General features: G+C 44.6%; 1 protein-coding gene and 1 long non-coding RNA gene across 8 annotated transcripts in view; both read left to right on the top strand.

Moving 5' to 3' along the window:
- CASTOR2 (cytosolic arginine sensor for mTORC1 subunit 2) overlaps nucleotides 1–14,679 on the top strand; it is a 156,870-nt gene extending 142,191 nt beyond the window's left edge. The window contains exons 9-10 of one of the 3 annotated variants that reach the window (XR_010917972.1): nucleotides 1,980–9,491; nucleotides 9,692–14,679. Coding sequence is in view for 2 of the 3 variants with exons in the window: in XM_067537908.1 (XP_067394009.1) it covers nucleotides 8,197–8,304 (108 nt within the window). In the remaining variant the exon portion in view is untranslated. Of the gene's footprint in view, nucleotides 1–1,979 lie in introns of all 3 variants that reach the window. The other 2 variants (XM_067537906.1, XM_067537908.1) reach the window with 2 other exon arrangements.
- A 4,559-nt stretch (nucleotides 14,680–19,238) lies between these two features.
- The window catches only part of LOC137146563 (uncharacterized), a 14,329-nt gene continuing 7,596 nt past the window's right edge, over nucleotides 19,239–25,971 (top strand). For 2 of the 5 annotated variants that reach the window (XR_010917977.1, XR_010917976.1), the window contains exons 1-3: nucleotides 21,246–22,044; nucleotides 23,413–23,657; nucleotides 25,152–25,247. This is a non-coding gene — a long non-coding RNA (uncharacterized lncRNA). Of the gene's footprint in view, nucleotides 19,701–21,245; nucleotides 22,045–23,412; nucleotides 23,658–25,151; nucleotides 25,248–25,971 lie in introns of those variants that run through there. The other 3 variants (XR_010917973.1, XR_010917975.1, XR_010917974.1) reach the window with 2 other exon arrangements.

Here is a 25,971-nt window from a genome sequence, read left to right as displayed (position 1 = left end):
AATGCAGATCTCTCGCCCTGTTGTCATTTGAGCTGCAATCAAAAACTATCCTGAAACAAAAGAATAAACACTTTTGCTTCATCTAAAATTAACCATGGTTGCACAGCAGCTCATTCTGTTTCTGTGCAAGGGCAATGGGACCTGTGCAAAGGGCAACTGGATGAATACATCACTTCCAGATCAAAGGAAAGAGCTTTAGTTACAAACATGGGTAAAGGCAGGAGAGCATCCAGCATCAACAGGAGAAATAAACATCCTTACAACTGCTGATCTTGACTAGAACAAAACAGTGCGCACTTCCAAGGCAAGACGAACATTACAAGTGGCAGCATAGATGAGGATGGGGAAGAGGTTTTGAGTTGGGATTTAAAATATCAAGTGTTGTTTTGTTTTTAAAAGACAAAAACCCTGATGGAGTTGGGAAAACACCCTTAAATGTCAGTGTGCAAATTTTAAACCAAGGACACAGCTGGATGGGAAGCCAGATATGAAAGCTGAGAGAATGAAAATGGTGAAGCAAAGCAAAACAGTTAGCCATGCTGCATGGTTCTGGGCTGATTGAAAGAGGATTTTGGAAGAGTAGCATAGACAACATTGCAGAAATCGAGTTGCCCCTTTGTTGTAACCAAAGTAAGAAACTCACGTCACCACCAGTAGGGGAACAGCATTGAAAGGATACAGGGGAAAGTCAAAAAGTTTCAAAAGACCATAGCAAATTTTCATCCCCCCCCCACAATTTCATTGCAACTTAATTCTAACCTTTCTGTCCCCAGCTATAAACGAACAGTGCAAGGTTCACTCTGGCTATTACCCTCCAGTTCTCGACATGTCTTAATATTTACACTAATTCCTCTCCCAAAAAAATACTGTGGAGGCCTCAAGATATGTGTACTGGTCACCAAATCACCCACCTGGTCCTATACATTACCCTCAGCTTTTTTTCCCCTCTCGTGTTTGCCATTTCTCATTTGCTTAGGCCCCGCTCCTGTAAGATACCCTGGAGCCACTTCACCAGGGCTCCCCATAGGTTTAAGGATCAGTCAGCACAGGACTGGGGCTTTTGAGTGCAAACTCTTTGAGACAGACACATTGTCTCTTTCCATGTCCGTAAAGCCCCGTGCACTTTTGCGGTGAGAGAGAAGCAAGAAATACTCTGGTAAGGCCCTCTCAGAACTTGACCCACATTTATGTCTCCGTCCCCTTTCCAGCTCTTCTGTGAAAGTTCTATCGTTAGGTGCCTGAGGTGAGGCATAGACCACCTTGCACCTGGTGAGACTCCAGCCCCCTCTGGCCAGATCCGATGTAGGAACGCTGACAGTGTTGTCAGCTGCATTTCCCTTAGGAGCCCGTCTCTTCTCTCTCTTTCTCTCTCCTGTTTCTCCGGGCTGGCTGGTGCTATCAGCATCTGCACCTCCATCTGGCAGTGCCAAGAAACACGTGTTGAGAAGGGGAGTTGTCTGCAACTGCCAGCAGTGTCAATGTTGATTGCCCAGAGGGAGTGCTTTTAAAAAACAGAGCGGTCAACACATTATTCGTCTTGCCAGCTGACTGCGTCACTGCCAGGAAAGACTCATGAGGGGATGTGGGAGCAACCAACCTGGAACCTAAAAAATACCTAGTTACTTCTTTTCCTGGGACTTCCTCAGTCCCAGGGCAATGTGCAACACCATACCTACCGCCTAGTCCTTTGCCAGGCCTCGTGGGCAGCATTGAGAACCAGCTATCCCACGCGATCAGGCTGAAACACGTAGGACAAGGCAATCTGTTACTAAGATCACTAAGAAACAGCCTAAGAATATAAAATGGAAACGTCTGTTTTGTATTAACTGTGGCGCTCCAGTATCGTGCTCAAGGTAAATACGATGTTCCCCATTAACCACGAGCTGTGTGTGCTGCTTCTCTTACCTAGCCCCTCTCTCCACAGTTGTCCTTCAGTGGCTTTTATTGGAAACATTCCATCTCTCTTTGGTTTTCCACAGGTACCTGAAGAAAATATAAATGGTGTAATCAACGCACTCCAAGTCAGTCAAGCCGAAAAGCATTAGAAATCTTCTGAGCTGGTTGCAGATGCTTTTTTTTTTTTATTATTATTATTATTCTTTTACTCACAGTATTTCTTGAAAAATCTGACTCCGGAGAGAGAGACTGACGTGCCATGAAAAGAGACTGTGAACTGATGAGCAGAAGCAGCTCCAACAGGCTTTTTGCCCCCCACCCCCCTTTCTTTCTTTCTTAAAGTGGAAGGGAGGGGAGTTCTGATGGTTTCCTGACATTAGACTCCAAAGCAAAATGCTTTCCTGATTTCTTGGTGTGAAAGGAATTGCACGTAAACAGGCAGTCTCTTACTGGAATGCAGAGGTATAGACAGATTGCATACACAGTAGTTTTAGGTAGAGCTTCAAACAAACACCTGTGGGGGAAGGGCTTTTTTCTTAGCAGAGAGCACAAAAAGCATAAATGAAAGAAATGTGGAATTAAAAGGAAAAACAAAATGTTGAACTGTATTGATCTTTCCACTGGCATCAGGCTATATAAAAATGGTAACAATCCCTTGTGATCTACGTTTAGATAGGATGATAATTGGGTACTATTTTCCTTCCCAGTTCAGTGTTGTGCGGGGTGGGAAATAACCTTTTTTTCTTCTGCAATCCAGAATTGGCTGCACAGAGAACATTGCAGTGTGATTCTTTATTAAGGGCTGTCTTCTGCTGCTCTGTACTGCGGAGGCCTCTATGTGCTGTTGAAGTTATATATACTAGCTCCATTTTCCGCAGTCCCCCAACATCCTCTTGCTACAGCATTGTGTTGAGGCATCCTTGCAAGCACAAGAAAGTTTGCAAGCTCTGATCTCCATCATCTCATGCCATCCCTTCCCTTTTCCCCTATCCCCAAGCTCTTAACATGTCGGGATTGAGGATGGTAGTCATGAGGCCCACCTGCTTAGCAAGCTTAATAGATGCAGGTGAGGTACGCTCAAACCCACTCACCTCCATTCCCACTGAGCCACTTTCACTCCCCTGGCGCCGTTCTGCCGCATCTCTATTCAAGATCCATTCACAAAGTAAGGATGCGTCCAAGAGGCCTGAGCTCATGGCTTTCTTCCGTTAGGACCCCTCCTGCGGCAACATTGGTTTTATCAATGTAGCTCGCTGCTCTGTTGCCTTTCTACATCCACTACCCATGCCCTTGGGGTCCTGTTGATTTCACCTGCTGCATAATGTCTTGGTGAAACATGGTTCTGGGTTGGCTGTGAAGCTGGGTTCCAACCCGGTGGGAGTCATTTCGTTGGCTTCCATGGCTTCGGAGCAGGGCCTTAGTGCTGTGTGTTTAGAAAAGAGATCAAGTCCTACAACAATGTGCTGAAATTTACGGTCATTGACCTGGCTCCTTGTCCCTTTATTATCGGTTCTTTTAGAGGAAAATGATGTTGGTCTTTAATAGACACCCCTATAGCCTGCAATCCTGCTGAGAGCAGTTTACATTTTGATACCCCCTTGCAAAAGGAGCGATGAGCCAGTAGGAATGAAGCTCAGTAGCCCAGCGTTCTACCTGGTGCCATGCATCGTCTTCAGGAGGGCATGGGTGAAACAGATGCGCCCAGCTGATGGTGAGCATAGGGCAGGGAGGGCAAGCATCGCTTAGGAGCCTGCAATGTACGCCCCTGAAATGCCGTTTGTTGGCAACAGCCCACTCCTGATGAGACACAGAAACTGCCGGAGTGTGGGTCTGTGAGGAGGAAGGCCACATTCAGAGAGCTCTTGTTTTATAGTTGGGAGACTGAATTTGCATTGCCTCTTTGAACCTGTTTCTCTCTCACCCGCTTTTTTAATTAAGAAATTGTGGCTCTTATAGTTTTAGTGAGGATTCACCTGCATCTTACCGATTTTATCCAGGCTTTGGCTTTAATCAATAGCCTGTTAAACAGTCCATATGACACACACACATTTAAACATGTGCATATGCTTATGGTACATACTTAGATACACACGCACACACTGCTTACTGTGTCATTCAGATTACACAAGGGTTGGGGAGGACCAGGCATTAAGGCCTTGACATTTGGTTTATCAAGACGCTCATTCTAGCACTGATGTTCCAGTGCCCACAAATTTAACTGGGGATCTTTAACTGCGCAGCAGTTATACAGTTAATGGAATTAGAGCATCTTTAGGCAATAACATGAGTATCTTTCCTTTTTAGGCCCTAATCCAGTACACCATCCCTGTTTAATTACGCACTTCACTTTAAACACCTGTTTATGTTTCAAGCACATGTTCAAGGTTAAGCCCGTACTTAAGTGCTTCACTGAACTGGGGCCTTAAAAAGGACATTTTGGTTTTCCTTTAGGCAGCTTTACAACTGCCCCATGGAGCACTATGGTAACTCCAGACTTTGGGGGTAAATGCTATTCATAGATACGACACTGGGGGTCTCTGGATATTTGCTCAAAAAGCTGCTTTTCTCATGCTCTTTTTAAAACGTATGCAGGCACAGGCTCAGGTTGTGTAGTGTGATTCAAAAAAAAAAAAAAAATCCCGCCTACTGAAGGACTAAAATTGGTATACGAAACTGTTATGTGCCTAAAGAAACGTTAGATCAAACCGCAAGTCACAACTGAAGCCTGGCCGAGCTATTGGAAAGTTATGGGGGTTTGTTTAGACACTTTCCACAGTGCAGATGGTTTCACAGTGCAGATGTTTTCCATCCATTGGGACAGTGGATGTGTCCCTTTGTGGGACTGCAGTGTTATTTAGCGATGTACAGACTCCTTGAATGCTACAAGAGATTAACACTGCTCATGTACTACTTGCCATCCAAGCTCTTTTAGCAGTAGAGCTACAGACTTTGCAATTTTGTGGGGCTAGAAGATTTTGCTTATAAAGCTGTTGGAAAATTATTATTAATCAGTTTATGCACCAGAGAGCAATTACATTTGTTACCCTCCCTGTGTGATAATGCTGCTTCCAAAAGTTGATGACATTTATATGAAGGGATTACTTAATATGCTCAGCAACTTGACTGAGCCGTAACAAAAGGAGGAGGAAAAAAAATGATCTTGTTTTAATTTTTATTTACACTCAGGCTATTTTCGAGGACAATATGTTTTTCGAGGGAGTGGGCCTTAAAATGTATGAGTTTTATGGATGTCTCTGGGGTGCTTTAAAACTCTTTTCATAAGACAGGTTGATATACAGTCATAAAAAAGTTAGCCTGGAAAAGTCACATGATGTGGTCTGGCATTGAGTGTCTCAGTATCTCTAAAGTTGCCATAGGATTAACTCTTTTCCCCTCTCTTTTTATCTTGATAATCCCCAAAAACCTAGATTGATTTGGAAAACTGTGTCTGGATAATTTGACCTGGTAGCTAAGGGTTCTTGGAAGAGCCAGTGCAATGGGCAAGTTCCATTCTGATGATGAGAATTAGGCTGTGTTTTCCAGCTTGGGGAATCTAGCTCTGTATTAACTCTGATCAAGTTAACGTGGTAAAAATAGCAGTGTGGCCAAGATGGTGCGAGCGGCGGGATGGGCTTGCCGCTGGAGTCCGTACCTAGGATTTCTGACGGGATCGTGCTCGAGGCCGCGAGGCAGTGCTGCTGCTGCTTGTGAATCTGCGGCGATGCCGCTCTTTCTAGCGTGCTTGCTTGATCAGAGCTAAGGTGGGTATGGCAGGCCAAGCTGAAAGTGACACCTCCAGCACCTGTGTAGACCTACCCTAAGAAACTAGTAAAACAGCCGAGTTTGGTGCCAGGATGGGGCCTTGCACTCCTTAGAACCAGTTCAGGATATGAATGGGATTTTCATGGCTTCAGCATCTCTCTGTAATTGGCTTAAACCAGAACCCAGGACCCTTTTCTTCTAGCACCTGATGAAATCCCTAGTGGATGCATCTTCCTCTCAGTGCTAACTGCTGATCCCAGACTACACAGCTTACTCCAGTGCAGTGAGCTTTGGATCCTCATTGCAATCCTTTTCCCCCCAGCACTGCAGAACTTTCCTGCAAGGGGCAGAGCAAGGGAATCCAAGACGATCTGAACCTGCTCGGGATGAGTGGAGTCCCGGCAGTGGGGAAAGAAAAGGGATCCTTTTCCAGGGCAGGATCTGGATTGCCACATCCCTTTGGCCTTGCTGCCCCTGAGCGCACTGCTTTGGCACCTGATTTTGTGCAAAAAATATATACCTGTTAAGAATTGCGGTTTTTTCTTTTCAAGCCTTGTAATGGTTGTAGTGGATTTTCACTATTCCTTTAACATTACATATCTGAGGGAAGAGTGGGAGAAAAACGGATAGAGTGATTCTGTATTCCTTCAGGCATTCTGCAGAAATAAAACCATGGCTCTGCCTTTAACCTGCTAGAGGTGAACTTAACCGCATGAGGCTCTCTTTGACCCTTTGGCTGGGGAGTTTTATTCAGCTGTGGTGGCTGATCCAGTTAGGTTTATGAAGCTGACATTAACTTCATTAAATCCTCTTCATTTCCTCCTGCCCTCTCCCCGCAACCCCCGGTTTTTCTTCCATTGCACAAAAATTCGCCAACAACCAAAATGTTTATGTGCATCTGTTTCTAAAAGGCGGCAGGGGAAAACAGTTCTCAATCTTCTTCCTTCTTTCTCTGAGGCCTTTGTTTTCTTAGAAATATAAACCTCTAAGTAACAATGACTAATTTTTGTCTTTTTCTGTTGGATTTTAGCTGCAAATTCCTTTCTGCCATGCAAGTGTGCGAGCGTGTGTGTGGACGTTCATATAAATGTAGAGTGTTTACAGAGAAATACTAGTATATATCTATTGTACACATATATAAATACCTGTGGGTTTTGTTTCTATGGATATATACTGTACATAGCATATATACTTGAGCAATATAGGTTAATATATACTGTGTGAGTGTGTGTGTATATATTCTATAGATACACACTGAGTCTGTGTATATGTAATAAGTACTGTATACACACACACATTCACCATATATTTTTAATTCAAGTATATAGGCAATATGAATAGTTAGATATGCTGTCTGGATTTCTCAAACGTTTTTTAAAAAGGAGCAGCAGCAGACCCAACTTAATAAAGCAGTGGCTTTTTCACTTGTCGCCAGTAGTCAGAGACCTTTAAAAATGTTCTGAGCAAAGTATCTGAAGGCTAATCTTTGTTTTTGTCAGTTACGGAAACACTCCTTTCCTTTTCTGTTTGCTGCGTTAGGTAGAAAACTTTCCAGAAAAGACTGTCTGTTTGTTTGTTTGTTTGTTTTAATTGCTGCACTGAATTGCTTTAACAAGTAAATAGTGAAGGTTGTGTTTCAAAGTGCCTGTTCAAACCCCCGAGTCCATTTGGCTTAAAATAGGACTTCCACCTGCTTGTGTGAACAAGTGCAGAACTGGGACCTGATTTCATTTTATTTTTTTGGAGTTCATAAGCAATTTTTGTTCAAAGCAACCGAGCAGCTTTCTAACTTCAGCCTGTAGGAGGAGCACAGTCTGGAAAGCTGTGAATGAAAACTTGTGAAAACCTGCTGCCTTTTGAGCCTGTGTTGACTAACAAGTCATTTAGTTCAGTGTGAAATTGTCACAGCTCTCTGTGTGCTAGTGGGGTTTTCTAACTGGATTTTACCATGCAGGGTTTTAGTTTTTTAGAAATAGGCAGTGTTGGGGAGATCTGGCTGTTGATGATTTAATGGCAAAACAACAAGCTTCTGCTAATGCAGAGGTTGCTATTGACTGGAACCTTCGTATTTATTGCCATGATTGGATGTTTAGATCAGTGCATGATTTTATAACAAGTGGGAGGAGGGATGTTAAAAGGAAGAATGGAATATCTTGACATATTTGAAAGTTTGTTGTTGTTGCATCTCCTAATCAGAATTTCCTGACTCTCTGCAGTGGTGTTTGTAAGAACCCAGATGGGGAAGGTACTTTACCAAAAATATCAACTAGTTTTTTGTTTTCTTGCTTTTGTAAGTGGATCATATCTAAACCACTTTAAGCTACTAACAGTTGTCTGCCCCAATTGGATGTCCTTTTAGAGGTTTGGACATCTTTCTTTTTTCCTCCCTTAAGAAACAAGTTTCAGTTTTGAGTAATTCTTGATTATTGGTGTCTAACTCAAGATTGTTATGGGATAATCTCTTTTCCTTCCTGTGGGGAGGTTTAGTTCAAGTCTCCTATTCTGTATGGGACCTTTTTGTTTGTTTGTTTGTTTCACTCCCAGTTTAGTATTACTGTTCCCAGGGGCAGGCAGAGAATATTGTTCAACATAGACAAATTTGGCCTTCTCCATAACAAAGAACATGCTGGCGTCAGACTCTGCTGAGGGGATACAAATGAAGTCTAGCAATAATTTACTCTGTAGGATCTGCCATATGAAACACACAGGGCTCTTCAAGACACGTTATAGAAGAGAATTGTTCCTGGCCGTGAGGATCCTTGGAGTCAATGAAACCATCCTGGAGTAATTAATCAGGTTCTGTTTATCTGGAATCTTAGATTTTATTTTCTTGGCTCTGCAAGACAGTACAGTACTGCACCCTAGGCATGCAGTCTCTGTAGCATACTTTTGCTAGATAGAGACTTGGAGAGTCACCACAAACCCCAGCTTTCCCTCTGAAGACCCTTACAAGGAATTCATGCACACCTGAGAGGGAAGGAGGGCGGAGAACACACAGCATTGTAAAAAGCCCCATTTGGAGAGGACAATCTGTCCTATAAATTCAAATGCTTTTTGTCTCCTGTATTCTAATATGCTGTGAGATGATTACCCATGTATTCCTGCATCCACCAAGTCTCTCCTGTGGGAACATTTTCCTTCTCTCCAATTTAGTTACTTGGGGCCCAATTCTGATACACTAAAACAGTAAAACTCCACAAATTGTATTAATAATCGAGTGGTCCCAATGAAGCCAATGAAACTATCTGTGGAATAAAGTGTTATCAGCATCTGGCCCTTAAAAAGGTATCATTTTGTCTTACTAATTCTTCTATAATACGCTGGCATTTTTTGCTCCTACTGATGTAGATAACATTGCTGGGCTAGATCCTCAGCTGGTGTTAATTGGCATAGCACCATTGACTTGGATGTAGACATGGCAATTTACACCAGCTGAGGCTCTAACCTAGGATCTTCCTGGTCCTTTTGTGGAACCCTCATGTCAGCTGCAGCAGTTTCACGCTCGGGTCCTGACCCTACACTCTCTCTACGGGATAAATCAGAAGTGAATGCAGCTGCCAGTATAAAACCATTGCAGGTGAGAGCAGAATTTGACCCTTCACTCAATACCCAGAACAAAAGCATGTACTTCATGGTTTTACGTCAGGCAATGGGAAGGGAGGACCCCTGCGGGTGAAAAACGCTGTCAAGGTTTTGTTTCTGACTACGCAGGGCAGGCGAGGGATCTGGGCATCAGGGTTTTTGCTTCTCTCTGTGCAGGGCAGGTGAGGGCTTCTGGCGTCAGGACGTTGAGGCGTTTCTGAGGAGCAAGCATGGAAGGTTGGTTCGCTGTTGTGAGTGAGGGTGTCTCAGAGTTTTCAGCGAGGAGAGGTGGGATGCAAAACTGAATGACACAGAAGAAATAATATTGTTTCTATTAATCTTGCAAAAAAAGAAGAAAATGCATCTTTGGTATAGTCGCGAATCAACATTGAATTGCGGTTTGTTTGTTTGTTTGTTTGTTAGTTTTTTAAGACAACCATTTTTTCCCCAGCCCAGTCAGAATAAGGTGGTTTCGTCTCATAGAGCCGGCCTTGAGGAGAGAGAGTTAACCCACCCAGAAGTGGAAGTACTCAGTAAACCCTGCTAATGCTGCAACCTCTTTCCCAGCAAAACCCTCGGAGCATCTCCTTGTCTCTGAGGTAAGGCCTGGGTCATTATGCTAGGGCACTGATCCTGCGCAGAGCTCATTGCAGGATCAGGGCCTCCGTTAACAGCATTACCTCTGTAGTCTTCTGACCAAAGAAGAGTGGGTGTTGGCACACTAGTGTAGGTAATGAGATGAGCCAGAGGAGAGAGCGCTCCCCCCGGCTGATTTGTTTCCTATCTGGATGTTCCCACTCTCTTTATCATGGGACATTCTTTTGAGGGCCGACCCCACCCCTCCTGCCTATGCATTATATCCTCCTGAAAAGCAGAGCCTTAAAAAGAGAGTCAAGAAGGCAGAGATGTGGCAAGTAATGTCTCATGCCCTGTAGGTCTTGGTTTCACGAGCACCTCATTCAACGGCTTAGCAATGTTGTTGGAATGATGGAAAATATGTGTGTGTGTGTTAGGGGGCGGGGGCGTTGCTCTGCTAGCCACCGGAGTAATTGCATTTTCTGGTAATGATTGTGGGGCAGAAAATAATCCAGCCAAGTCTGAATTTCGGCAGCTAGCTCACAAGCAAAAATGTCTCCTAGCAGAATTCAGTAAAGGACAAGAAGTCATTTTCTGGTGGAGGTTTTTTTTTATTCTTGACATCTTCAGTAAGCCACTTAAAGCATGTCACTTAACTGTTGTAGTGCAGTTTATAAATGGTGGAATGGATTAAGCCTTTTATTACCAGCCAGACAATAAAATCCAATATTCCTTTAGCCAAATACAATCATATAGTGTGTGTAGATACGCACACATATGTACTGGCTCAGATTTGTAAAGGTGCCTAAGAAATATGGATTCCCACTTCCCATTCATGCATGCATGTATGCCTCTGGAATGTGTACCTTATACAGACATATCTAGGTGCGTGATTTAAAAGCAGAAGGCCACTCAGACCAAGCTGGGTTCGCAACGTGCTGGGTCCCATAGTCTCCATAGGCTACGGTGACCCAGTTAAAGATTAGGGTCAGATGTCACCATCTCCTTTTTAGGCAGATTAGGCTGATGCTCTTGGCAAATCGACAGTATAGCCCTTGCTCAGGTGAAGTATCAGTTATCAGTCACCTTGGGCTCTACATACCTGAGAATGCTGAGACTCGAAACATAGTATTGAATGCAAGATTTGATCATGGGGCAGTTCCCTTTGCAGTACCTATAGGATCCCTCTGTTTTAAGAGCTGATATCTTTCGACCGGCAATACCTAAAATAGCGTTGCCTGAGACACCAGGTGTTTTGTTTTTTTCTTAAAGCCCCAGTTGCTGGAGTCATGTGAATACATGACTCTCAGCTTGCTTTCTTTTCTTTTTTTTTTTCCCAAATAAGTCTTTACCAGTCTTGGTTGGGCAGAAAAGCTTGCAAACATGACCTGAGTCTACCCTAAAAGCGCTGAAACCAGAAGGCAAAGAACAAGAACTCAAAATTTATCATTTAAAAAGAATTCTGATTTTTTCTTTTTTGAGACCAGGCTCATGATTTTTGAATGCTTGAGATTGGCAATACTGCTAAAGCAAAAATCCTTATCTAAGGAGCTAACCCCTGGTACGTCTCTGGAAAAGCAGAGACGTTTACCCTTCAGCAAAACTGGGTTGAGTGTTAGAAGAGATAATCTTAAGCATAACGCATCGTCTTGGGCACAGACAGGTGTGCCAGGGCTGTTCTAGACAGTTACTTAGTTAACCTGCAGCAATATGCATAGATAGTCTATTTAACTAGTCTTGTATAGAATAAATAATTGAAATTTGAATGTCTCCTGTCTAGGAGCTATTCTCCATGCTTTCCTTTTGTTGTGTTTTTGTGCGTGTGGTGTGCCGTTTCACATAGACTGAGGTGAAGTCCAGTCAGTCAGTATTCAGGAACATCTCAGTGGAGGATGTTTTTGCTTGTAGGTTAAGTTTACCAAAAAAAAAGACATTCTGCAATAGCAGCTTCCAGTTTTTCCTTTGTACGTTAGGAACAGGTGATGTCTGCTTTGAAGTGAAGGCACAGGCCTTACTTCTGTTTTGTATTTCATTAAAAAAATAGCTTCCTCTTCCTTGGTATATCCCCATCACCACCACCACCACATCCTGCCAGGATTGCTCATTCTTAAATCTGCAGGTTTTAGTGACTAAATGATGTTCTGTCTAAGCAGGACTGGCTGCAGACCTCTGCTACGCAGTTAGAACTGCAGAGAGGGCAAAGTTCCAAGAGCCTTATTCTCATTTACACCAAGGTCACTTTACCCCATTCTGGCAGTGCCAAGGGAAATTCAAGTGGGTGCAGATTATTTTCATACCCAGGAAGCCCCTTAATTCTGTCAGAGCAATGTGAAGTGGCTTTCAAATAAACGAAAATGAGACCCCAAGGTTCTCTGTTACTCCCATCTTCCTCTGCGTTTTTATTTGCTCTGACTTTTTAAAAGTATACTGGGCGGTGAGAGGGGGAGAGCACCTTTGTTGGTTTTGAGGCGGGAATTGTTTTTTAAAACCCCTCGGGGGGGGATGAAAATGTCCATTTTTCCGAGGTTTTTGATGGCGTATCTGAGTGGAATTCTGAAAATCTTTCCCAATGCAAAGGCAATCCTCGTTTGTCAGCAGATTTCCGACAGACAGGGGAATCCTTGCTGCTGCTAATAATAACACTAATACTAATACAGGTCTCAATCGTGCAATGGATGGCAGGCAGGTGACTGCTGCTATCAGTTAATGGACCGGCAACCTTAAGCTGCAGTTGAGGAGCAGAATTCCGACCGCCTCGCCTCCACTTTTGAAGTCCGTAGCAAAATCCCCATTGATTTCAGTGGGACCAGGATCCAGACCTCTGTGCCACTGACTCTCTCGCTTCATTCATAGCCCTCTGTGCATGCTCCCTGCAGTCACTGGTATTCACTGCAGTCATTAGAGGCGCTGAGGAAGGAAAGGGGAAATTACTCCTTGGCTTGTTGGATTCTGGATGTTTGTCCTGGATACTGTGCTGGCCTTAGAGACAGCGTGTGTGAAGGTGTAATCCTGGAGGCTGATAGTTCGCTGTTGCTAGTGCTAATTCGGCAGTGTTTCCTTCCAGCGCAGACTCCTCTCTACGTTGTTTTTAGGAGATCAACCAAAACTAGGGACAGTGTCAGACTGTAAGGAGAGTGCTCCTGTGTTAGTGAATGGGCCCTGCCTTTCCTGTGTTCTCTAACGCTACCCCTGTAGACCATGGATTTAATGCACCAGCTGTCAGAGCTGGACCCTGTCAACCCTTACTCACATGAGTCTTGCTCCAGTAGGAATATGGAGGGCTGGGCCTGAGTTCCTTGGTGTGCTAGGGCCTGGTAGATGCAATTTTGGACTGGGGGGCCCCTGAAATCCTGTTTCTGGGTCTGAGGTGAAGAAAGACAAGAGTGGGGCTTTGCGGGGTGGGCTGTGTCTGACCGTCCCGACAGCTTGGTTTCTTGCTGTTACTTCGTTTCAGTCAGCTCGACCCTAGACTGCACCTTGAGAACTTTAATTTGGACGGGCTATTTTAATGGAATGATCGTGCCAGTTCTTATCTGAGCATTTTGGGACAGACTCTGGTGTAAAACCCCCATTGCAATCAGAGGGGTCACTCCAGATTTACCCCAGCAGAAACACTCTTGCAGTTAGCAGAGTTACTCCAGATGTACACTAGTGTATCTCAGATCAGAATCTGGCCCTTTCTCTAGGGCGCTTTGCTGCTAATGGCCAAAAAAATACAACCCTGGTCCCAAGTGCCAGCAAGCAGTCAGCATCATATTGTAGCAAGAAGGCTGTTGTGTGGCTCAGGTTTTCTGGCAAATCAGATCAGAAAAATTCTCAGTCCTAACCTTGCCGACTGTAGGGCCTATGGTCAGTCAGTCACTCTTCTCACCTTGTGCTTCATTCAATCCAGCTGGAAAATTGAGGTAAATACCTTAAAATCTCCAGGGGCTCCTTGAACACGTTGCATCTGAGCTGAACTTTCCTCTGTAACTTAATCATCAGTGTGAAACATTCAAGCCCCAAACCGCATCTGAATTTCTGGTGAACACTCCTGGTGCTGAAAGCAAAATTGTTGCTGTTATCTTACAGTGGAGTGTGGGGGACAGAGGGTGCGAAAAGGAACATTTGGCAACACGGCCTTGTTTACTTCCATGGTGTTTTGGCTTTGGTGGTGTCAGGCAGAAATGGGAATTTACAAAACCTTTCTCTGATGGGAACCATCTTTTTTTTCTTTTTTAATTGGGATAAATGATGTCATGGAGGCTTTTCTTTAAAAAAAAAAAAAAATTGTTTTTTTAAATGCTACTCTAACATAGGGGATGAATCACCCCTGTGCAAGGGACTGGTGCAACACCTGTGTCCCCTAAGACTTCAACCCTCCACAGACTGAGGCCCAGACGCACGTTGAGTGACTCGGCTGAAGCCAGCGAGGCTATTTGCAGCGTGTAGAATTATGCACATGCATCAGTCTTTGCTAGATTGAGGTGGAAAGGCTTCAGTGGGACTTAAATGGTTGATAGCCCTTGTGCCGGTCCCCTGCACAAAGGTGAATTTCACACAGTCGCGTTGGAACAGCAGCAAAGGATCTTGTTCTTGTACGAAGTGTGGAGCTGGAAGCGGGATGGTTTTGCTTTACACGGAGAGTTGCACATGCTTATTTTACTTGCTGGTCTTTTGCTGAAACTCGAGATTTATTGTACTGTATGGAAAAGAAAAAACAAAACAAAACAAAAAACCCTAATGTTCCAAAACAAATGACAGTATATTTTGTACTTTGTAAAGTGTTAATTAAAATGGAAAAAAAAAAAAAAAAAGTGAAACCTACGCTGTCTGCTTTTGTACTGATCAAACTGATTAAAATAAAGCAGAGCTTAGCATTGACTTTGTAAGATGTAACTCTCTTTTGTTACGCCTTTGTAAAAAGGCCGTGAATGCCCGGGAAAGAAAAGTCTGTACTAGATCTTGTCCTGGTACCTTGCTGCTCGCATCAAACAGTGGCTGGCTGGGTGGCTAAGATCTTGAACATCCTGTTGACTCTTGTACTCACACCGAACTCCACTGAATTATATGGGCCTGCTCGCCTAGATCCGATTTGAGGGTCAGGATTTAGGCGGTAGCAGGCACCGGAAGGCCACTGGCCAAATCCAGCCCTGATGGGCGTTGACGCGACTCCGCTGACATCCTGGAGGGCTGTTCCAACTCTGAAATCAAGTCCTCCATCAGGACTGGAGCTAATACACAGGACTGACTCCGTGTGTGCAGGGAAGAATTCCAGCATTCTTAGAGGTGCCATCTTCCAGGTGACCCTTCAGCCTGGCTGCCCGGCTCGCCCATCCAGAAGGTAAGCGATCCCCTTGCACTCTTGGAAAGGAGTAGCCAATAAGCCTGGTGCCATCCCTTATTAGGGGAGGAAGGGGAGAGACTGCAGAAATGTCTCCACATATTGCGTTGTACAGGAGTGTCACTAGCACCTGTTGGACCCTTGTCACTGAACACTTGCAACACTTTTTAATAAGGGGCTGGCAAACATTCCCGTGTTCTGACAGGTATTCCCCAGACTGTGGGAGCTATTTCATGGCTGCTGGGTTTCTTGCACTGTCTCCACCCAACTGGAGCCCGGCCTATGGAGACTGGCTTTTGTCGAGGTCTGGGAAAGCAGAGTTGAGCCCAGTGCTTTACCGTCCAAAGATCCACATTGCACTGCTCCTCTCCTGCCTCATCCCATGTCTTAGCGCCCTGGCTCAAGGTGCTGCAGACTCCGCTAGGCTAGCTTTGCTCACAGAAGCGCCCAGGCCAGTTGCACTAGGCAGTGCTGGGAGTACGCAGCTGAGGTCCAAGGGACAAAATCCAGTATGGACACATTGCCATCCTTCAACCCCCATGCCCCAGCTGGTTGCCTTTGCTGTGGTCATCGGCGAGCTGTGCATTGCCCTGTTTCTGGCCTGTGCTGTTACCTCTTGAGAGGTTTGAAGCCTGCAAGACTATGAATCGAGGACTGTTCCCAGGTAAAAACCGCCTTTGTCGTTCAGGAAAACAATGGTGCTGTACCCCGGGCAGTGCTGTGTTTTAAGATCCTCTTCCTTGTCGAGCTACTAAGGAAATCCCTCATTACAACACAGTGTTCTGTGCCCCCGTGAAGTTTTGAGGAAGCTGGCGGTTCTGGTTGAAATTCATCTGTCTCTGTACTGACACATGCCTTGCAATGGGGCGTTACGGCGCAGAGGTGCATTTGGTCACCATCGCATAAACAGCGAAAGCATTTGTCAATGGTTCCTTAACATGAAGCTTTGCCTTTGCCTCAGTCATTTAGAGCATTTCAAATTGACAACAAAAACATGAAGTGAAGCACCAGTGCATGAATTACCTTGTAATGTTAGCCCTCCTGCCTGCAATTATCACGCCGCCTTTTGACTTCGGGCCTGACCCTGCACCGGTGACGTGAACGGGAATAAGACTGGGATCTTACGGAACACGTTTTCAAAGGACCTGCTGAGATGTCTACGCTAGCAGTGTTTGCTGGTATAGGAATCCTGGCATGCTGTTCCAGCAAAGCACTCCTCGTGTGGATAAAACGATGCAGGCTAAGCTGCTCTTGCTGCCAGTGTAGTAAAACCACACACAGGTGTGTATATGTTTATATTTGTGTATACAATACACACACATGCGCGCGCACTCACAAACTTTGGCACCAGTTAACAAGTTGGTGCAGGTGAGTCATTGCTCCTAAAGTTGAAGGCTGAGTTTTGCCCTTTGGAAAATCCCCCAGTGTACGTGTGACTTACTTCGCAGATGTCTTTGCAACATACGAGCTGTGTAAGCTACTTGATCTGCTGCTGCCTTTCAGGTCACCATGGCTGTCTGTGGGAGAGGTTCCTATCTGAACGTTTTGATACCTAGACCAAACCTGATCTCCCTCCCCCCCCCAATGCACTCTTATCATTTCTGTACTGTATTTCTTTGCTAAGATACCATGCCTCTTTCAGCCATGGCAGTAGCTGCTTAACAATTGTTTTCTCACTTGCACTGATAAGCATTGAACAACAGTGTATGACAGATCATCGGCGCTGGAGAGGAATGCAAGGATCCCAGCATCATCTTCTGAAGAGCATCCCTCAGTGAACATCTAAAATATACAAATGCGGGAAAGAGGCGTCTCCCCAGGAAACCTTGCCCCTCCATTCAAGGTTGGTTGAGCCTACTTGAAAAGAGACATGGGGTAAAATTTTCAAAAATGTCTCTCCACCTCCTTGACTTTCAATAGGACAGAGGGCTGGCCTCCATGGGGGAAAAGTCTGGAGTAGCTAGTGCAGAGTAGCTAGAACACCCTAAACTGCACACAGGCACTCTTAGTGCAGGATAGGAGTGTTCACACACAGGGATTTAGTGTACTTGAATTCACACCTTAGCTATCTCCACACTAACTTCCCCATGTAGACAATCCAGGAGGCTCCTAAATCATATGGGGACTTTTGAAAAGGTTACCCACGCAAGTAGGTTCAGAGGTTTTATTGGCAGCAAGAGACTTGGAAGCAGCCCTCTCTGTTTGCCCAGGCAGCTAGCGTGCGCTGTAACCTTGCAGAGCTCCTTCAGCCCTTCCTGTAATCAGACTAGGGAAATGGCATCATTAATTCCCCATGTAAACACCCTGGGCCTAAAAGCAGCTTACCTTTTTGCTTTGAATCATTAAATTGTTCCCCATCATATCCACAGTAAGACTTTAAGGCAGACCATAAAATATTTTGCACCAAATCCAGGGATGCCCTTGCAGCTGTCACACGAGGTTGTACATGATGGACACATGGAATTTCACTTCAAGGATAGAACTCAGATCTTCATGGTCCTAAAAGTACAGGTCACCACTAATGGAGAATCTCCATTAACTGTTAGCAGTATAGAACCTTTGAAACGTGCCTGAACAGTTCTGAGTCACTTTAGTAGAAGATAGTGATACATGTCCTCATGACCTGTTGTATTTAAATGTGCTCAGATAGTAGGATTTGGTCCGCATTGCATCCACTGGAACAAAAATTATAGATCCCTCCATAAAATAAGAATTGATTTGTTTGCTAGGTCTACCGCTCTTCCTGTCGGGACCATATTGTCTCACGTGTTTGCAGAGTGCTTAACATAACAGGGCTCAGGGTGCTACCTCAGTACAAACAATAAGAAATGTATTTGCTAAGAAGGGGTTGGGGGAGAGAGTCCAAATTCTAACAAGTCAGGCCTGATCTACTGTATTTTAGGACTTCGGTGGCTCGTAGAAACTCCTAGTTTTGTTGCAGGTTAGTTCTGCCACTTTGCAGTGTGTTTATAAAAATAGAAGTTGGTGAGTCAAACGAATGCAAGACTATTTTTGGACTATTTTTGAGGTCTTCAAGTTCTGGTTCTCTGAATCATTTGTGTCAAAGGATCCTTTGGGGAAAAATATAGTTGGTCTCAATGTTGAGTGGCTAAAATAATCTTGGCTTTACAGGGTGTTCTATATTTTATTCACAGTGATCTAGTTTATTCACACACACTCAGGACCCTATTTTGCCCTCCTACAGCCCAAGTGGGAGGTCAGTGGTATTGCCTGGATCTAGCTCCAGGCGGAGCATGGGCCGTCCCTGTAGGATTTGTAGATATGGAAGTGCAGTAATGAATAGCTGGAGCAGAGCATGAATAAAGTAGACTTTCAATGGTGGTAGCAGTCATTTTAATACAAATCCTGCAATTGACATTACTAGGTTCCCATGTCTCAGCTGATGTGCCATGGGCTGCAGGAGACCGAGTTCCCCTCTCCCTCAGAGATTGTCCATGTGCTCTATCTGCCCTAGGAATATCTAAAGGACTTCAGTTTATAGGGCTATCAGCTCATTGTCTTACCCAAGTATTAAATTCAGATGTGCAGACCCTGGTGTAGCACAAGCTTTTCAAAGGATTTGGCTTTTCAAAACTGACTGACTGTTTTTGGGCTCTTCAAGTTGTTAGTAAGGTGTAGTATTAATGGTTAATAATTGTACCACTGTAACACCCAGTGGCCCTAATCCCGATTGGGGCCGTTGTGCTCGGAGCTGTACATGCACAGAGAGAACTGTGTTTCCTGCCCTGAAGAGTCTTCACTCTATTTTAAGCCAAAGCTGATAGTACAGCAGTATTTGTCAAGCAAATTACTCTTGCTAATCAATGCAAATCAAGGTTATTTTTGTTCTAATTTAAGATGCTCCCTCCCGCCATCCTTTCTGCAGGTATATTTATGGCTGTCTAATTTGCCACTTCAAAGGACAAAATGGTGCAGCGATTCCTTCCATTGTATTACTCCTCAGCTCCCTGCTGTTGGACTAGATTGTTAATTATACTGCCAGCTGTGTTCCTAAACAGACTTAATCCATCAGTCATTGGGGGGGGAGAGGGAGGGTATAAACTTTGCAGCCTCTGAGAGGTAAAATTTCTTTCCTATTTTATTTTCCTACTATTCAACATTTTTAAAAGGTTAATCCTGCATGGAACAGCAGAGGATAACAGAAGAATACTGAAAATCAGCCATCTTAATTACTGAGTGGGTGGCTAAATGACTGAAGGAAAAAAATAGGACTCCACCATAAACATGTTTGTAATACACACCCTCTACAGGCTATGGGATTTACAGCCTGACATATAATCATGGCCTGTAGCTTGTGCTGTGGGGGAAAATGCTAGATCTGCAGGTAGATGCAACCTGAACTGCACGTTCTCTCTCTGCTGTGGGGAAGGGACTGTGTGCAAATAGCGTGGCATGTCTCAATTCAACATGATGCTAGGAAAGGAATTGACTTTGTATCCTCGTCAGAGTTGGCAGAGGTGATGCAAACAGGCCTGAAGAGGAAAGCACCGTTACAAATGATGCACCAGTCTGCAGCAAGGAAGAGGGCTTCTCTTTCCAGGTTAGTTTTGTTTCATTCTGCACCTTTAACTCATTTGCCCTTTAACACGCTGTACTGAAGAGGAGAACTTGTTAACTGGTATCTTAAATGCCATGATGCTGATGGTCATTCTACTCTGAAAAGCATATGCTGGCTTGTTACAAATGCATCCCCTAAAAACTAAAGCGGAGACCAGGTTGTCTAGTGGTTAGAACAAGGAACGGGGAGTCAGGACTGTGCTTTTCCCAGTTCTGTTGCCTACAGACTGTGTGACCCTGAGTAGGTCACTTCACCTCCGTATGCTGCTTCCCTACCTCACAAGTGTGTTGTCAGACTTAACTCGTTCGTGCTTTAAGGGCCTCCCTTGAAAGGTGCTATAGAAGTGCAAAATTGTGGTGGTCTGTTTTTAAGCAAATCTCTGAACTTCAGCCCCGCACCAACACCAATATGTGCAGTGACTTCCACACACCCAGAGTAAGATACAACTGCATCCTTTGTCTCCTGGGTTGATTTTGAGTTGGCCTCCCAGGTATGTGGGCCAGCTATTCAAACTCAGTCAGCAGCAGTCTCAGCACCAACCATTCAGGGCAGCGCTTCGAGCACCTCAAGTTTGAAATGTTTCCCCGGCTCCCTCAGTTCGTTCAAGTCAGGTTTCCTGGGAGCAACGCTTTTTAAACGATTCCCCCCTCACCTTTTTTTCCACCTTGTGTGAGCAAAACTCGCCTCTCAAGGTATTTTAACAAACATCATCTTTTAAAAACAGTAAATGAGCAGGTTTTACAGCGGCGTCCCTGAGTGACCTATTTCCATGAGCGTTTCTTAGGTGCCTGCACTACAGAATTCACTGTCAAGCTTTTGGGATGTGATGGATCTGTAAATGTGGTGAGGTAGGTGCCGCAACCAGCCGCACTGGAAAACGATGCCGTGGTGTTGCACAGAGGAGCTCCAACAGCATACGGAGGAGCAGCAATACGAGTGACATCGACACACGCTCCCTTAGAGGCACGGCCTACGTGTTGTTTTGTTGTTTTGGTATTTGTGTTTATTGTAGCAGCTAGATTACGGTCCCGCCATGCTACGTGCTATGCAGACTCATAGTAAGAGACCATGCTCGCTCCAAAGTGCGCAGTGTAAGCAAACAAAGCCTCAGAGAAAGATAGCATGACAGTTCCCGTTTTGCAAATGGGGAAACTGAGGGACAGAGCAATTAAATAATATGCCTAGAGTCTGTGGCAGGGCCAGGACTTGTCCCCGAGTCCCAGTGGAGTGCTTTAACTGCAAGAGTGCTCTTCCTCACTCCTCAAGGCCATGCAGGGGTGGTTTGCTGTCAATGCCCAATGGCTGCTGAGTGTGCCAATTTGAATAAACACTGGTTTTAGTGAGGTGGACACCTGTTCACCAGGGCTGAGTCTGAAATCATCACTCCATTTCACATAGGCCAACAGACCTGGGTCAGAAGGTAACAGCTCTCTTTCCCATAGCTCAGGGGCAGATCTGTGGGTAGCGACCTGGGGCTAAGAGGAGCTCTAATCCCTCTGAGCCATCCAGGTGGGTGCACGTCTGATCTCACTGATTCACAACCGCAGCTAAGGGGCAGTGAAGCAGAAATAGAGCTATGCCTTCTCCCCTTGCTCTAGAACACTTGGGTTTGTTTGCACTGTCTCCAAGTCAATGATCGCATTAGCCAGAAACACCAAAGGATATTCAGAGCCCTCATCATTCTTTTCCAGGCACAGATTAGACCCAAGATAAGTCCCTCTGCTTCTTAGCTGCCAAGTTCTGCGGCTTCCTGTGATGTTTCCATCCTTTGTCCTCCCTTCTCCTGCATGGCCCAAGGGGTGACTGAGTCAGCTGTGAAAGGTTCATGCCATTTACAAAGATGAATCCATGTTTATCTTGATGGTGTATTATTATGAAAAATGGCTCTCCACGGACAAAGCGAGTCAGTGCAACACTTAATTCAGCTATTAACAGGGGTCTGTAAATGACCTGACAGAAATTTATACATAGCCTTATTCTCTGCTGTGTTAACTCCCTTGGCTTAGTTGCTACCATTCTATTAATCGTTTATAATCACTATGTATTTTTAATAGACTTCTGAATTACGTGAAGGGCACTTTGGGATTTAACAAGCCTGTGTCTTTTGTGATCAGCTGATACAAAATAATAGCTGCTTTTCCCCCATCTGAATGTTCAGATAACCATAGACAGCACGTTCTTGTTTTAAGTCCTTCTGTTGTGATGTCTTGCACAGAACTCCAGTGGAGAGCGATGCCGCAGCACGGGAGACACCTAGACTCACGTGCAAGGGACTAGCAGTTCCTTCAAAGCCTGGCCAAACAAACCCGGCTCAAAGTGGAACCGGGTAAGGAGCTCGTCCCCATCTTGAATTGCTAAATCATGAAAGCAGCACGCGGCAGTGGTTAGATCAGATTATGACAATCAGACCGTTCTCCTCCCAACTCTGCTACTGGGACTGAGGCCTATTGTGCTAGGTGCTGTACATGCACATAATAAATATTCTCTGCTCCAGAGAGCTTACAATCTAAGTGCGTGCTGACAATATATAGTAATAGTAGTATTTGTAGAGCCTAGGATTCCCAGTCATGGCCCAGGGTCCCACTATGCCTGGCGCTGTGCAAATACACAACAAAAAGGAGCCAGTGGGATTCTAATAAACTCTCTCTGGAAGTGTTTTGCCAGACAGGAAGCAAGTCCTGGCTCAGAATGACTCTTAAACTTTGCCCTGTTTCCCTCATTCAGACAGAACAGCAGCAGAATGCTGTTATGCCCAGACCCCACCATGCGGTTACATGGACGTGTATCTGGATGCGCAGTGCATTGCTGGGGGAGGACATTACTGAACAACACATAGCCAGTAAACAAACGGTGTGAAGCTCTTGCAGGCATACAAAAGATACGACAGTGACAATACCACTAAGCCTACACCATGACGTCTCCCTGACTTAGCGTCTCTTTTGTAACTAGTCCCCAGTGGGGTTGTTGCCACAGATGGTGCTGTAGGAGCTGGATAAATTATTGCAGGTCTTCAGTTCTTTGAACATCTGGAGGAAAGGATTTTCTTCTTCTTTTAGATGTTTCAGTTGAATAAGGGAGGCGTCCTTAGCTTTATGGATTCTTACCCCTGCCTGCCTTCCCACAGACCCACTGCCTCCTGAGAAATTGCAAGCATCTTATAAAGGCCAACTCAGAAAGATCTGAAGATTCTGTACACATAGAATTCTTTCTGATGTCATCAATGCAGTTTTTGTCAATAGCCTAGGGTAAATCTGAGGCACTTTGGCACTTGATGTCTGAAAAGGCAAAACATGCAGAAATGAGACATCTTCAACCTCTGTGGCTCAGCGTACAAAAGATTATGAAGGAAGGGTCGTAAAATCAGCGGTGTCAGAGTAGAACCCAGGAGCCCTGACTTCTAGCCCCCCTGCTCTAACTTGCTCCCTCCAGAAAATAACACGCCAACAAAGATACAAAAAGATTTCTAAACTAAACATTGCTACATATTGAAAAAGAAGAAACAACAAAATAAAACTCACCATGTTCCCTCAGGAAAGAAACTCAACCTCTTACGTACCACAAAATGGACTGTGGTTTAGAAAACTGGCAGCAAACTTAAGCTCATGGTACTGCCAGAATAATTGTTTAATCTTCTTCTGCTCTAGTGGTAGCATGGGGGCCTTTCTCAGACGATTTATGCTTGTGTTCTTTGCAGAGATGCCTACCAAAGAGTTTCTCTTGGATGAAATAGAATGGTACTTGGAAGGCGACATCTAGTAATAGAGACAATGGCCGGAATGAGTGAGAAGGGATGAGGGGAGATGTCCAGAACCTGAAGTGATCCAAGTGAGTTGAACAAGGAAAACGGCTTTCCTCTGCATTGTGACCTCTCCTGATGAAACAAGCCCATAGCCACGTCCCTTTGTGAGGACAAAGGTTGTTCCTGGCTCTGCAAATATGGTATGGCCTCTCTCACATCTCCCCTCCAGAGCAGTGTATTAACACGTGTTAAAACATGACTGAAGACAAGTGGGGACACACTGGGCAGAATTTTCAAACACACCTCGTGACCTAGAAGCTAAAATCCCATTGACTTTCAATGGAGCTTGTGTGTGTCTGAAAATTTTTACCATCCTATATTATTATTTTATAAATGTTTGTTTATTTGTATTACAGTAGCATTTAAGGAGTCCCAGTCACGGACCAGAGCTGTGCTGTACAAACAGTTTGTTCCTGCCCCGAAGAGCTAACAATAGCTTAGATGGCACCCTATCTATGAAAAATACCCATCATCTTGCTTTTCTTTCTTAATTCAGTAGCACTGATGGAGTATTTGATTAACACTACTTTAATACCGGCCCTGGATCTGTATGGCCCCAAACCAGCACAGCCTTCTGTATGGAAACACTGTCCCTCTCTGAACTTGTTGGAGCATTTTAAGAATAAATATAGAATCATTTGTCAAGTTTCCAAAACCTTTCACTGTTGTGAAGGATTGCTAAAGAAAATGAACAACTCCATGTAAGTAGGAGGCAGTCTTGTTGTGGATTATAAACTGGGTAATAGGACCCTCCCAGACTGTATTTGTACCAACACACCAGCAGGGTGAATACACTGCTGTAATCTAGCATGAAAGGAGCCTATGGGCGTTAGTCATTAAAACTCCCATTGATTGCAATGGGAGCTGAGCACCTAATTAATTTACGCTCCTTTGAACTCCCACTCTTGTTGGCCTGATACTTCATTAGTGTTCAGGAATGGCAAAACCATGTTTTCCTACCACGAAGAGAGGAAATGTTAATCAAATATAGTAGTAACCTTCTGTAATTCAACTCCTTTCAGAAAGCTGTCCATTGTTTCCTTGTCAATCAGTCTCCTTCTGTTGTCCCTTGTCTTATACTTAGACTCCTTTGGGCAGGAAATGTTTTTTTGTTCTGTTTGTACTGCGCTAAGCACAATGGGGTCCTGATTCATGGCTGGGGCTCCTAGGTGCTATGATATTTCTTTACACAGTGCTTAGGCAACCCGTGGAGCTCTTTGCCAGAGGATGTTGACAGCCCAAGACTATAATAAGGTTAAAAAAAGAACTAGATAAGTTCATGGAGGATAGGTCCATCAACGGCTATTAGTCAGGATGGGCAAGCATGCAAAATCATGCTCTAAAGTGTGTCTAGTTTGTTTGCCAGAAGCTGGGAATAGGCAACAGGGGATGGATCACTTGATGATTACTTCTTCTGTTCATTCCCTCTGAAGCACCTTACATTGGCCATTACTGGAAGACAGGATAGTGGGCTAGATGGACCATTCGTCTGACCCAGTATGGCTGTTCTTATGGTCTACTATTGTTATAATGTCTTAGTCTATGAGTTGTCATCTACTACTACTACTACTGGAGAGTGTAGGATCTTGTCCCTCTCCAAACTATTCCTGTAATGATCTCTCATTCCCTTCTAGGATTTTCACCCTAGTTGGAGATGGCAGAATCTGTTGTTCTTCATGTTTCCTAACTATGCTGCCTTTGGTTGGATGCCACAGAAGGACTAGAATGTGGTGAGTATCCCTATCAGTGGGGCTTCCTGAAACATTAGCCATTTATTCCTCACTGCTGGTCTCTGTTTACCCACCGAAGGCTGATACTGTTAGCTGAACAACTGCAGAGCAGGGCTTTGAAGGTGCTATAGTTGGGAGTTCCACGCAACCCTCATTCAGCCCCGTTGCCCAAACAGACAGCTTTTGAGGTAATGCACAAAGAGGGAAGGTTGGGGTATGTTGGACACTAGCGGGCATGTGGAAGTAGGTGATATCTATGCTGACAGGGTTGTATGGCGTTAGCTGGTGCTGGAAAGAGCAGCTTAGATGTGGGATTTCAGCTAGGGTGTTTCCCAGTGTCATTCATTAATAAACTCCTGATGTTTGTGCTGCAGGGGTTAGCTGGAGTTCAGGGAACATTTAGCAAGCAAACAGCATTCCTTCTGCTCAGCCTCGCCCTCTGAAAGCTCACAAAGTAAGAGCCACATTGCATAAGGGGATGGGCTGAGGAATAGTCTTTAGCTAGCTACCATTTCTAAGGGACTGACTGTAGCACCAAGGAATGGAGGAGCCCAGAGTTGTGATCCTCATCCTACTTACACATTAAATATCAAGCTTCTGTGAAACATGTAATGTGGCCCACTAAGTCTGAATGTAAGGGAGTCTGAGCTAGTGAAACTCAGAAGCAGAGGAAGGCCTGGTCTACACCTAAATAGACTGTGAAAAATTTCATGCCGTGTGCAAT

This window comes from Emydura macquarii, unplaced genomic scaffold (assembly GCF_026122565.2).
Source record: "Emydura macquarii macquarii isolate MOO-44397 ecotype Brisbane River unplaced genomic scaffold, CSIRO-AGI_Emac_v2 contig_450, whole genome shotgun sequence".
Classification (NCBI taxonomy): Eukaryota; Metazoa; Chordata; order Testudines; family Chelidae; genus Emydura; species Emydura macquarii.
This window is presented reverse-complemented; position numbering and strand designations above follow the sequence as displayed.